The sequence below is a fragment of the Leptodactylus fuscus genome, chromosome 6 (genome assembly GCF_031893055.1).
Source record: "Leptodactylus fuscus isolate aLepFus1 chromosome 6, aLepFus1.hap2, whole genome shotgun sequence".
Taxonomy (NCBI): Eukaryota; Metazoa; Chordata; class Amphibia; order Anura; family Leptodactylidae; genus Leptodactylus; species Leptodactylus fuscus.
The window spans coordinates 14,605,087-14,619,613 of record NC_134270.1 but is presented as its reverse complement, the minus strand read 5'-3'; the positions used below and the strand labels follow the sequence as shown (position 1 = coordinate 14,619,613).

The following is a 14,527-nucleotide window of genomic DNA, read 5'->3' as shown; positions in this document are numbered from 1 at the left end:
CGCTGTTTATGCTGTACATTTTTAGATGCGGCTGCGGTTACCGTGAATACGCTTATGTGTTCAGTCGCCGTGTCTGTGTCAGGATTGTTCGCTTGTCTGTACGCCGTCCCTGCTCCCTTTACTCCTCACACCAGGCCGAAATTTATTACAGATCAATTCCCCCGCTCGGGTTTTTTTTTTTTGGCTCCGTCACTTGAAGTTTTATTAATGGCGGAAGCTGAAAAGGTTTGTTAGGAGTCAATGACGTCTATTCAGCCGCTATTCACACACGGACTACGGGAGATCGATGGAGGGGAAACTGAGATGTCGGAGAGTTCAGGTGGTGTAGATGCTTAAAGGGATAGACTGGTTATTCAACATGCCCCCTATATACAGAGGAAGAGGTAACTTGCTGACTGGTCGTGGTCTGACTGCTGCGACAGTAATGGCTGCGTGTACACGTGTGTCCGCTCTTTGCTTCTACAGGACTGGTGGAGTTCAGTGCTTGGAGAATGGAGCACTCTGTATACCTGCAGTATCAAGGGGACTCTGGTCTCAGCAAGTTACCACCAATCCAAAGTATAGGGAGTAATATGCAGAATGTCGGGTCAGACCACTAGGATACATAGAGGGTGAGAACTGGGGGGTCATGAATGGAGCGACTTGTCAGACTGCGCATGTCCTGCTCCGTTCACTTGGTACAGCAGAAATAGCCAAGTGCTATGTTTTATGTTGCCGACCTGCCCCTCCATATAACGGGTACAAATTCCCCGATTCTCATGCTCTATGTAGGTCCCCATGGTTGGCCCCCCCCCCCCCTTCCCCAGGATCAGGTATCCTTGCAATAGGGGGTAACTTGCTATGACCCCTTTAAAGGGATCCAATCGTTGGATACCCTTTTTTTCTGACTAAGGCTGCATTCACACTGAGTAACGCTGGCGTTTTTTGTGCTTATTTTTGCACATAGCGCTGCGTTAACACCGCGTAGCGCCGCGTTAACGCCGGTCAACGCCACCGCAAAATAGCGCGGCATTAATGCGGCGCTATATGCAAAAATAAGCACAAAAAACGCCAGCGTTACTCAGTGTGAATGCAGCCTTAGACGTAAGAATAGCCTTAACAAAGACTATTCTTCTCCTACCTTTAGATGTCTTCTCCGAGCTGCCGTTCCGTAGAAATCCGGGTTTTTTCGCTATGCAAATGAATCTCAGTCGACGCCTCTATCTTCTGGAATGGCCTCTCCCTACGTCGTCTTCCATCCTGGGTTTCAATCTTCTAGACATGCACAGTCGGCTCTGCCATCGGGCCTCAGGCAGAGCCATCTGCGCAAGCCCAGGCCACAAGAAAATGGTCGCTTACACAGTAAGCTGTGTAAGCGGCCATTTTCTTGTGTCTGTGGGCATGTGCAGTCGGCTCTGCCGGAGGCCCGAGGCCTAGAAGATTGAAACCCAGAATGGAAGAAGACACAGGGAGAGGCCGTTCCAGGCAAAGACAGAGGCGGCGCTGGAGATTTTTCTTGCAGCATTGGGGACGCCCCCAGTGCTACGAGAGAACTCGTTTGCATACCAAAAAAAAACGGGATTTCTACCAAATGGCGGTGCGGCGAAGACATCTAAAGGTAGGAGAAGAATAGTCTTACTTAAGGCTATTCCTACGGGTTAGTCAGAATAAAAGTGTATTTAATTATAAGATCCCTTTAAGGGTCTCCACAATCAAAGCATTTCCCCATCTATGCCGCTTACAGATGGGCCTCTCACCTCTCGGACCCCTAGCGACATTAAGAACAGAAATCGAGGACCCCCATTGAGTTCGGCTTCAGTTGCAGACTGACTTTTCTTTTTCTATGTAGCTCCCCCAGCCCTTGGCCTTGTACACACATTGCAGATTTGGTCAGTATTTAGAAGGCAGCAATAAATCGGCGAGTCTATCTGCACTCACAATGGGGTTCAGTTCTGTCGTCGTCTAATGTAGGGATCGTACTGACTGTAGGGACTATGGTTCTGTAGGTTACGGTGTAGGAATAACCTCACGTGCCATGAGGACAGTATGGATGACATGCTGAGCACTGTAAGGCCTGTGTACCCACCACCGACCTGCTGTAATATTGATCCTCATGGAGCGTGCGCTCTGTTGCTCTACATGTGACGTCCCTTTATAAACCGTGTCCCTGTGTGTCAGATAACGTGTACGTGACCTAGTTTATACCATATACATGGCCACTATATTAGAGACACCGATGGGCCCCCTCTGCCATCTTCCTCTCTGGTGCCCAATGCTGGAACCTTCAACAATAGGTAGGGCCACCATGGGCACTCTGACCGGCCCACAACGATGTAGCCCCATGTGTGTCCTGATTCCTGGCTATCGTACATTGTGTTACCTTTCCAGCACTTTGTGCTCTTCTTTGGGATCGGACCAGATTGGCTATCCTTCACCCACATTGGCCCCCATGACCCTGCGGCTGGTTCACTGGTTGTCCTTCCTCGGAGGGTCCAGAACTGGGAGCCACACTAACGGATCTTGCTGTAAAGGACGCGCCACAAACTGGAGTATTTTAGGATCAGACAAAAACAATGGCGTGTGAACAGGGTCGTAACCCCCAATCCCCATAAGGTATACCGCTCCCGCTACTGGCCCCACACAATATACTGCCCCCATACAGTGACTTTAGGCCACCGCCTGCAGGTAACAAGCGCTATTCACTTACTGATCCCCATGGCTTCTTTTCCTTCCCATGTTCCGCACGTCATGTTGGGCACACGGGGGCTGCTGAATGGAAAATGGCGGAGGCCGTGGGCACCATTGCCGATCAGTAAGTGGATAGCAGAGTCATCCATCAGATAATGACCTATAAATAAAAAGTAGCGGGGCCCCTATAGCGGCTGCGGCGACGGGTAGATACAGGTATAGGCAGAGTGCTAGGAGCAACGTCCCTTTAAGTAGCGGCCACGTGTCCTGTCCATACATGTGCCCCAGACCCTCAACATCTAAAAAGATGGACGTCATGTACCCGGAGCTTGTATTTACCAGGACAGGAGCCCCAGGACAGCGCTCCCTTATGTAATCTGCGATGGTTCCCGGCAGGAGACCTCTGCGGTCTTGTTTGTCTCTGACTCTGCGCTCCCCCCTACTTGTTCCCGCAGACTTGTCGCCGTTACGTAACACGCGGTGCTTTTATGTGCCGCTTATTATTAGTATTGTGACGGATGAAAGGTCTGCGCTGACTATTACTCTTGGATGGCAATGACCGACCCACTCAGTCTCTACCTGGAGTCGCGAAAGGTTTCTGGCTTGTTCTTCAACATTGTATAAAGGGGTATTCCGAATAGAAGCGATGATCACCGACCGGCCCCAAGTCCTGATCACTAGAGCCACACGACCGTGGTTAGGAGCTGAGTAAATGGTGCGGCAGTCGATAACACACCCTGTCTGAGTCAACTACCCCAGAGTCAGTGGGACAGTCCCAGATTTCAGTGCTGTCCCTCTCTCCCGGGCTGTATTGAGTAGCATGGTGGGGCTGGTCGCTGTCTGCCTTCGGCTTCATCTTTCAGCCCCTGTCTCCACTGCTGGCAACTAGGAAGTAAGTAAGGGCCACACAGTGACATCACTACGTCATGAGGGAGCCACACTGTGACATCGCTACATCGTGAGGGGGCCACACAGTGACATCACTACGTCATGAGGGAGCCACACTGTGACATCGCTACATCGTGAGGGGGCCACACAGTGACATCGCTACATCGTGAGGGGGCCACACAGTGACATCGCTACATCGTGAGGGGGCTACACAGTGACATCGCTACATCGTGAGGAGGCCACACAGTGACATCGCTACATCGTGAGGGGGCCACACAGTGACATCGCTACATCGTGAGGGGGCCACACAGTGACATCGCTACATCGTGAGGGGGCCACACAGTGACATCGCTACATCGTGAGGGGGCCACACAGTGACATCGCTACGTCGTGAGGGGGCCACACAGTGACATCGCTACGTCGTGAGGGGGCCACACAGTGACATCACTACGTCGTGAGGGGGCCACAAAATGACATCACTACGTCGTGAGGGGACCACACAGTGACATCGCTACATCGTGAGGGGGCCACACAGTGACATCACTACGTCGTGAGGGGGGCCACAAAATGACATCACTACGTCGTGAGGGGACCACACAGTGACATCACTATATCGTGAGGGGACCACACAGTGACATCGCTACATCGTGAGGGGGCCACACAGTGACATCGCTACATCGTGAGGGGGCCACACAGTGACATCGCTACATCGTGAGGGGGCCACACAGTGACATCGCTACATCGTGAGGGGGCCACACAGTGACATCGCTACATCGTGAGGGGGCTACACAGTGACATCGCTACAACATGTCTGCTGCTCCCAAACCACTAGCCGCAGAGACCAGAGTATGGACTGCGGGGGAACAGGATGCGGTGTGGGGGCAACAATGAATGGGGGCATTATTGCGAGTGGGGCCATTGTACCATATTAGGGACATGATACTGTATGGGAGCATGAAGGGACTGGGTGAGGTTTAGCAGGGCCAAAGGAGGCATGGGTGGCGTTAGAGGTGTGGCTTATTATACTTAAATTTGACGCAGCTTTTGTCACTTTATGGTCCCCTGAATGTTGGGAGATATGTGACTATAGGTTTTGAATCGAGTGAGGATGCCTACCCTGTTCCATTCAGATGGCCAGCTGAAGAGAACATAGGAGCCGGGGGCCCTGACCGATCCAGGACTCATCAGATATCCAGGGGTCAGGAGATAATTTCTTCAGGCCAGGATAGCCCTTTAAGGGGAGTCTGTCAGTAGTTTTTTGCACTACCAAAGAATTTCCAGCATTTGAAAGGACACAACTCCCTGCTCACAAACCTGGATCTGCAGAACTGTCTCCTCCTGTGTGCATATTGCTGAGTAGACCAGGGGTGGACATACCATTGGTGGAACCTGTGTAGCTGCCCCAACAATGGGTCCTATCACAACTTCCAACAACTCCAGGTTTCTGTATCTGTTAATAACCGTCCCTCCACTGATTCTGGCGCAGTTGGAATTTTTTCTCTAACCCCCACCGTTCCTGAGTAATCAATGCAGGTATTTTCAATCCCTGATATGTTAACTAAACTCATGTCCAGTAGGTGGTGTCAGGGAGGAAAGGGGTGTGACTCAGAGCTCCAATCAGAGGCGACAGTGCCTTGAGTCACGCCCCCTTTGCCTAGTCCTGCCTGACACCACCCACTGGGTACTAGGGAGTTTAGTTAACCTATTAGACTAGTGAACTAACAGCACTGATTACTCAGGAATGGTGAGGGCTAGAGAAAGAATTCCAACTGCATCAGAATCGGTGGAGCTGGAGCTATTAAAGGACGTAGTGAAAGGGTCTCATTAACACCATCATCTACTGTCTATTAGACTGCAGAGAAGTGGATTGTTAGAGAAGAGATTGGAAAACAAGGGGCCCATAACTGTTCTTACACAGGGGCCCCCATCTGTCTGCTTTTGGATTAGACCTTGACTTGTGTCGTTCTCCATATTATGATCGGGCTCAGTATATAATATTCACCGCGTGTTTACCGCCATCTACGTTACACATCCTGTACCGAGCGCTCCGGAGAATCTGCATGTCATAGAATCTATGACTAAGAACCATCTGGTGTATAAATGGTCACATCCCCATCTGTATTGTGTCGCCTGTCAGAGCTGACTGTAAGTACAATATGTGAAGTGTTTACAGCCAACAGTGGGGGTTGTAGTAGATATTATATCGCTCCGATCACAGCTGAGAATGGGGGTTGTAGTAGATATTATATCGCTCCGATCATAGCTGAGAATGGGGGTTGTAGTAGGTATTATATCGCTCCGATCATAGCTGAGAATGGGGGTTGTAGTAGGTATTATATCACCCCGATCACAGCTGAGAATGGGGGTTGTAGTAGATATTATATCGCTCCGATCATAGCTGAGAATGGGGGTTGTAGTAGATATTATATCACCCCGATCACAGCTGAGAATGGGGGTTGTAGTAGATATTATATCGCTCCGATCATAGCTGAGAATGGGGGTTGTAGTAGATATTATATTGCTCCGATCATAGCTGAGAATGGGGGTTGTAGTAGATATTATATCGCTCTGATCATAGCTGAGAATGGGGGTTGTAGTAGGTATTATATCGCTCCGATCATAGCTGACAATGGGGGTTGTAGTAGATATTATATCGCTCCGATCATAGCTGAGAATGGGGGTTGTAGTAGATATTATATCGCTCCGATCATAGCTGAGAATGGGGGTTGTAGTAGATATTATATCGCTCCGATCATAGCTGACAATGGGGGTTGTAGTAGATATTATATCGCTCCGATCATTGCTGAGAATGGGGGTTGTAGTAGATATTATATCGCTCCGATCATAGCTGAGAATGGGGGTTGTAGTAGATATTATATCGCTCCGATCATAGCTGAAAATGGGGGTTGTAGTAGATATTATATCGCTCCGATCATAGCTGAAAATGGGGGTTGTAGTAGATATTATATCGCTCCGATCATAGCTGAGAATGGGGGTTGTAGTAGATATTATATTGCTCCGATCATAGCTGAGAATGGGGGTTGTAGTAGATATTATATCGCTCCGATCATAGCTGAGAATGGGGGTTGTAGTAGATATTATATCACCCCGATCACAGCTGAGAATGGGGGTTGTAGTAGGTAATATATCACCCCGATCATAGCTGACAATGGGGGTTGTAGTAGATATTATATCGCTCCGATCATAGCTGAGAATGGGGGTTGTAGTAGATATTATATCGCTCCGATCATAGCTGAGAATGGGGGTTGTAGTAGATATTATATCGCTCCGATCATAGCTGAGAATGGGGGTTGTAGTAGATATTATATCGCTCCGATCATAGCTGAGAATGGGGGTTGTAGTAGGTATTATATCGCTCCGTTCATAGCTGAGAATGGGGGTTGTAGTAGATATTATATCGCCCCGATCACAGCTGAGAATGGGGGTTGTAGTAGGTATTATATCGCCCCGATCACAGCTGAGAATGGGGGTTGTAGTAGGTATTATATCGCTCCGACCATAGCTGAGAATGGGGGTTGTAGTAGATATTATATCGCTCCGATCATAGCTGAGAATGGGGGTTGTAGTAGATATTATATCGCTCCGATCATAGCTGAAAATGGGGGTTGTAGTAGATATTATATCGCTCCGATCATAGCTGAAAATGGGGGTTGTAGTAGATATTATATCGCTCCGATCATAGCTGAGAATGGGGGTTGTAGTAGATATTATATCGCTCCGATCATAGCTGAGAATGGGGGTTGTAGTAGATATTATATCGCTCCGATCATAGCTGAGAATGGCGGTTTTAGTAGGTATTATATCGCTCCGATCATAGCTGACAATGGGGGTTGTAGTAGGTATTATATCGCTCCGATCATAGCTGACAATGGGGGTTGTAGTAGATATTATATCGCTCCGATCATAGCTGAGAATGGGGGTTGTAGTAGGTATTATATCACCACGATCATAGCTGACAATGGGGGTTGTAGTAGATATTATATCGCTCCGATCATAGCTGAGAATGGGGGTTGTAGTAGATATTATATTGCTCCGTTCATAGCTCAGAATGGGGGTTGTAGTAGGTATTATATTGCTCCGATCATAGCTGAGAATGGGGGTTGTAGTAGATATTATATCGCTCCGATCATAGCTGACAATGGGGGTTGTAGTAGATATTATATCGCTCTGATAATAGCTGAGAATGGGGGTTGTAGTAGGTATTATATCTGCCCCCACTTAATAGACTTGCATTTGGAAGTTTATATTGAGGAGAGGGGGATGGGGGGGATTTTTTTTTGACTGGATTGCTTCTTTAAGTTTGCTTTGGGTTGGAGCTCCCCTTTATGGGCAATCCTGTAGCTATGGCATAGATCGGGTTAACAATCTCCATCTGGTGCGGAGAGTAATCTCATATATCTGAGTCAGATTTTATTACCCGAGGAATGACTTTGTTTTATTTTTGTGCTTTTTATAGACCACTGTTTCCAAAACTGTAGGATGCCCCCCCCCCTTCCCAGGAAAGGGGGGAGGGGGACATGGAAAGACCTCGGGGGGCTCATGAGCCTACTTGAAAAATTTTCTCCTCCACACTTCAGGACTGTAAGGTGTAGGGAAGGTTAGATGTAGCAGAGTGGAGTGTGGGGGAAAGTGAGTGTAGCAAAGCTGAGTGTGGGAAGTATTGTGGACATACCAGTGCTGAGTCTAGGGAGATAAGTGGATGTAGCAGTGCTGAGTGTGTGCGGGAGGTAGATGTAGAAAGCTGAGTATATGTGGGACAATGTAGAAGTAGCAGAGCTGACTGTGCAAACAAATATGAAAATAACTGAGCTGAGTGTGTGGGGGAAGTGGATGTAGCAGAGGTGAGAGCGTGGAGTGAATTGGATGTAGTTGGGCTGCGTGTGTAGAGGGAAAGCAGATGTAGCAGGCCTCAGCATGCGGTGGAAATGTGGCTGTAGCAGAACTGAGTGGTGTAAAGTGTGGTGTACATGAATTCAGCAGAGCTGAGTGTGTGTGAGAACATAGAGAGCAGGCTGCACGCAGGGAGGAAACATAAGAGTAGCAGAATTATTGTTGTAGGGAGAAACAAAGAGATAGCAGAGCTGTGTGTGCAGGAAGGAAGCATGGGGCAGTAGTGCTGTGTGTGGAGGGGAAAAACATGGAGGTAGAACAGCTGAAGGTGTGTGCGTAGCAGGGGTGAGTGCGTAGCAGAGGAGTGCGCGTAGCAGAGCTGAGTGCATAGCAGAGGTGTGCACGTAGCAGAGGTGAGTGCGTTACAGAGGTGTGTGCGTAGTAGTGCTGAGTGCGTAGCAGAGCAGAGTGTGTAACAGAAGTGAGTGCGTAGCAGAGGTGAGTGTGTAGCACAGGTGTGTGTGTAGTAGTGCTGAGTGCGTTACAGAGGTGTGTGCGTAGCAGAGCTGAGTGCGTAGCAGAGGTGTGTGTGTGTAGTAGTGCTGAGTGCGTAGCAAAGATGTGTGCGTAGCAGAGCTGAGTGTGTAGCAGAGGTGTGTGCGTAGCAGAGCTGAGTGTGTAGCAGAGGTGTGTGCGTAGCAGAGATGTGTGTGTAGTAGTGCTGAGTGCCTTTCAGAGCTGAGTGCGTAACAGAAGTGAGTGCATAGCAGAGGTGTGTGTGTAGTAGTACTGAGTGCGTAACAGAGATGTATGTGTAGTAGTGCTGAGTGCGTAGCAGAGGTTTGTGAGTAGCAGAGCTGAGTGCGTAGCAGAGGTGTGTGTGTGTGTGTGTGTGTGTGTGTGTGTGTGTGTGTGTGTGTGTGTGTGTGTGTGTGAAAGAAGAAGCAGAACAGATATAGCTGAAGAGTAGAACAGAGGCTGAATATAGAGGTTTTTTTTAGAAGTAGCGGGGGGGGGGGGGGGGGGGAGGGGGAGTAAGTGCCCTTTGTGTTATCTCCCCTGCGATCCTGGTCTGTTAGCTTCGGCCATGTCACTAGTGACCACATGTACCCTCTGTGAAACCTGTACATGCGGGGGCCCTCCTGCTGCACCAGACGCCACTTCCATGACCTCCCATGCCAGGCGGTATTATCTCATTACCCGGTGCTTAGCACAGCTCCATCAGGCGCCAAAGACTCATCCAGGAAATCTCTGCCCCTCGCAGCCGATCATCGCAACATTTCAGGTTATTACTTTGTGTCTGTAAACAGCAGCAGCGACACATCAGAGGGCGGTCACGTGACTACCTGCGGCAGGAATGGCGGCACTCCGGGTACTTCGGGGTTAATCACTGGGAATGGTGGTGGGATTTACTGAAGTGACAGACTGGAGAGGATGAGCGAGAATCCTACATTATTATATACTAGGATAACACCTAATGGACACGCCAGACCTCCTGTAAGGTATTCACACTGACAATCTGCCTGATCCTCTGTTATTCCTCCTGGAAATATAGGAATACATTGGCAACTGGATACTGTCAGTTGGATGTGTGTCCCTGCACACTCTGACACTGTCCAATCAGAGATGTGAGTACAGACTGTGTAAAGATAAGCCCTCATTCCTCTGTTATTCCTCCTGGAAATCTATAAGTTGAACGCTTGGTGTTACCTGTTGCAAATGCATACCTATATACTCTTATATTGTCCAATCCAAGGTGCCAGGGCAGACTGTGTAGGAGCACTCATCAATTCCTCTGATATTCCTCCTGGAAATGTATTAGGTCTTACCAGTTGGACATACTGTATATGTCTACAGACTATTACACTGAGCATTCAAAGCTGCCAGTACAGACAGTGTAAGAACACACTCTCGTCCCTCAGTTATTCCTCCTGGTAATGTATGAGTAAGCTGACAGCACAATGCTACCCGTTGGAGATGCCTACACATTCTGTACGTGAGAGAACTAAAAATACGGACACTTCTATTACACGTTATATACAGAGTGACCTCTCTCAGAGGAGCAGCCAAAAATGCAATAAAAAATGATGGACCTGAAAATTTTTCACAGGCTACCTGGTCTGGGAAAGGGCTGGTCTCATCCTAGCGGTGGTCTCAGTCTCATCCTAGTGGTGGTCTCAGTCTCATCCTAGCGGTGATCTCAGTCTCATCCTAGCGGTGGTCTCAGTCTCATCCTAGCGGTGATCTCAGTCTCATCCTAGCGGTGGTCTCAGTCTCATCCTAGCGGTGGTCTCAGTCTCATCCTAGCGGTGATCTCAGTCTCATCCTAGCGGTGGTCTCAGTCTCATCCTAGCGGTGGTCTCAGTCTCATCCTAGCGGTGATCTCAGTCTCATCCTAGCGGTGGTCTCAGTCTCATCCTAGCGGTGATCTCAGTCTCATCCCAGCGGTGGTCTCAGTCTCATCATAGCGGTGATCTCAGTCTCATCCTAGCGGTGGTCTCAGTCTCATCCTAGTGGTGGTCTCAGTCTCATCCTAGCGGTGGTCTCAGTCTCATCCTAGCGGTGGTCTCAGTCTCATCCTAGTGGTGGTTTCAGTCTCATCCTACTGGTGGTCTCAGTCTCATTCTAGCAGTGGTCTCAGTCTCATCCTAGTGGTGGTCTCAGTCTCATCCTAGCGGTGGTCTCAGTCTCATCCTAGCGGTGGTCTCAGTCTCATCCTAGTGGTAGTCTTAGTCTCATCCTAGCAGTGGTCTTATCGTAGCACTGGTCTCAGTCTCATCCTACCGGTGGTCTCATCCTAGCAGTGGTCTCAGTTTCATCCTAGTGAGTTCTCATCGTAGCACTGGTCTCAGTCTCATCCTACTGGTGGTCTACGTCTCATCCCAGTGGTGGCCTCAGTCTCATCCTAGTGGTGGTCTCAGTCTCATCCTAGTGGTGGTCTCAGTGTCATCCTAGCAGTGGTCTTATCGTAGCACTGGTCTCAGTCTCATCCTAGCAGTGGTCTCAGTCTCATCCTAGCAGTGGTCTCAGTCTCATCCTAGTGGTGTTCTCATCGTAGCATTGGTCTCAGTCTCATCCTACCGGTGGTCTCAGTCTCATCCTAGCGGTGGTGTTATCCTAGCAGTAGTCTCAGTCTCATATTAGCAGTGGTCTCATCGTAGCACTGGTCTCAGTCTCATCCTACCGGTGGTCTCAGTCTCATTCTAGCAGTGGTCTCATCATAGCAATGGTCTCAGTCTCATCCTAGCGGTGGTCTCCTGCAGAGGCTTGACTGTACACATTATACCATAACATGTAGTAATCTCCAAATCCCCCAGATGTCTTTGATGCTTTGATTTTGGTCATCCTAGCAGTGGTCTCGTCTTAGAGTTTGTCTCAGTCTAGGAATGGTCTCTCCCTAGCAGTGGTCTCTTCCTAGTGGTGGTCTCTCCCTAGCAGTGGTCTCTTCCTAGTGGTGGTCTCTCCCTAGCAGTGGTCTCACTCTTAGCGGTGGTCTCTCCCTAGCGGTGGTCTCACTCTTAGCGGTGGTCTCTCCCTAGCGGTGGTCTCACTCTTAGCGGGGGTCTCTCCCTAGCGGTGGTCTCTCCCTAGCGGTGGTCTCATTCTTAGTGGTGGTCTCTCCCTAGCGGTGGTCTCACTCTTAGCGGTGGTCTCTCCCTAGCGGTGGTCTCTCCCTAGCGGTGGTCTCACTCTAAGCGGTGGTCTCTCCCTAGCGGTGGTCTCACTCTAAGCGGTGGTCTCTCCCTAGCGGTGGTCTCACTCTAAGCGGTGGTCTCTCCCTAGCGGTGGTCTCTTCCTAGCGGTGGTCTCACTCTAAGCGGTGGTCTCTCCCTAGCGGTGGTCTCACTCTAAGCGGTGGTCTCTCCCTAGCGGTGGTCTCTCCCTAGCGGTGGTCTCACTCTAAGCGGTGGTCTCTCCCTAGTGGTGGTCTCTCCCTAGCGGTGGTCTCACTCTAAGCGGTGGTCTCTCCCTAGCGGTGGTCTCTCCCTAGCGGTGGTCTCTTCCTAGCGGTGGTCTCACTCTAAGCGGTGGTCTCTCCCTAGTGGTGGTCTCTCCCTAGTGGTGGTCTCTCCCTAGCGGTGGTCTCTCCCTAGCGGTGGTCTCACTCTAAGCGGTGGTCTCTCCCTAGCGGTGGTCTCTCCCTAGCGGTGGTCTCATTCTTAGTGGTGGTCTCTCCCTAGTGGTGGTCTCTCCCTAGCGGTGGTCTCATTCTTAGTGGTGGTCTCTCCCTAGCGGTGGTCTCTCCCTAGCAGTGGTCTCTCCCTAGCGGTGGTCTCTCCCCAGCGGTGGTCTCTCCCCAGCGGTGGTCTCTCCCTAGCGGTGGTCTCTCCCTAGTGGTGGTCTCACTCTTAGCAGTGGTCTCTCCCTAGCGGTGGTCTCTCCCTAGCGGTGGTCTCTCCCCAGCGGTGGTCTCTCCCTAGCGGTGGTCTCTCCCTAGCGGTGGTCTCTCCCTAGCGGTGGTCTCTCCCCAGCGGTGGTCTCTCCCCAGTGGTGGTCTCTTCCTAGTGGTGGTCTCTCCCCAGCGGTGGTCTCTCCCTAGCGGTGGTCTCTCCCTAGCGGTGGTCTCTCCCTAGCGGTGGTCTCTCCCCAGCGGTGGTCTCTCCCTAGCGGTGGTCTCTCCCCAGCGGTGGTCTCTCCCTAGCGGTGGTCTCTCCCCAGTGGTGGTCTCTCCCCAGCGGTGGTCTCTCCCTAGCGGTGGTCTCTCCCCAGCGGTGGTCTCTCCCTAGCGGTGGTCTCTCCCCAGTGGTGGTCTCACTCTTGGCGGTGGTCTCTCCCCAGCGGTGGTCTCTCCCTAGTGGTGGTCTCACTCTTAGCAGTGGTCTCTCCCCAGCGGTGGTCTCTCCCTAGTGGTGGTCTCTTCCTAGTGGTGGTCTCTCCCCAGCGGTGGTCTCCTGCAGATGCGTGGCTGTGATATATACTAATCCCCGTACCCCCCAGATGTCTTTGATCCTTTGATTTGCTCATTCGGCTCTATATTACGGGTAGACGGTGAATCCGCCCGTCAGCGCCAGCAATGAAAGGTTACACAGAGCGCGGCGAACAGGCGCGGGGTTAACCCTTCGCTCCCCGCAGACTCTCACAGAGCATCTATCTGTGGGCACTTTAATTACATTGAGAATTGCCGTATTACATCATAATCAATATCTGCCAGGACGGCTCAGCATTACACACATGACATGGGATCAATGGCCGCCCTGAGCACAGCGGGACAGCAGTCATGGTCACACCAGTCCCCGGGCATGGGGTCTGCCCCCCGCCCCGGGCTCAGATATGTGCGGCGTTGCTCAGTCCGGGGCTCTGCTCACAGATTTTGACAGAGGAAGAACTTTTGTTCTTAGTAAGAGGTCGAAACGCTGCTGTCCGGATTTTGTCTCTTTTGGGTTTCTGCTCCAGTTGCTCTCTGGAGGTTTGGTAACGTACAAACCGGGGGGCGGAGGGGTCTCCGGGCGCTTGGGTGAGTGACATGCTAAATATGGAGATGATCCTCTCTCGGTAGCTATTCCTAAAGCGTTTGGCTGATCTGTACAAGTTACCAACAAAGCAATAGCATAAAGGGTTAAGAGTCGAGTTGGTGAGACCGAGCCATTGGGCAAATGGCCTGACCTGGAGGATCCAGTCATGGTGGAGGTGCCCCAGGACCTCTCCGGAGGGCACATAGGACATATTGATGTCGATCCAGATGTCTACCACATAGAGGGGCAGCCAAGACAACGTGAAGAGAAGAACCAAGGCCACCACCATTTTGGCAATTTTCTTCCGAGCCTTTAGCCTGGAACCAGACATGGACCAGCTGTTGTTGTCGAGGACCGCGTCACTTGCCCCCCAGAGTTTGCGACTGGTAAGGAAACAGATCAGGAGGTTAAATAAAACGGGGAAGACGTACAAAGCACAGAAGAGGAGGAAGTTGTAGATGAGCTTCATGTTGATACTTGGCCAACTCTCGGTACAGACCACCACCGCCAACTTCCCGGGGAACAGGACCAAATTCTGAGTCCTGTTCATGAACAAGAGAGGAAAGCAGAGTCCAGAAGAGAAGGTCCAGACCACCAGGATCATGATCCCGATCCTTCTGGTGGTGAAGAAGGTCCTGGCGTGCAGGGGGTTGTGCACACTATAGTAC

General features: G+C 50.6%; 1 protein-coding gene across 1 annotated transcript in view; it reads right to left on the bottom strand.

The window, feature by feature from the left end:
• Positions 1–13,671: 13,671 nt before the first annotated feature.
• The window catches only part of LOC142209274 (QRFP-like peptide receptor), a 1,317-nt gene continuing 461 nt past the window's right edge, over positions 13,672–14,527 (bottom strand). Inside the window, exon 1 of the mRNA XM_075278210.1 lies at positions 13,672–14,527. This exon is cut by the window's right edge and continues 461 nt beyond it. Within this exon, the coding sequence (XP_075134311.1) occupies positions 13,672–14,527 (856 nt within the window).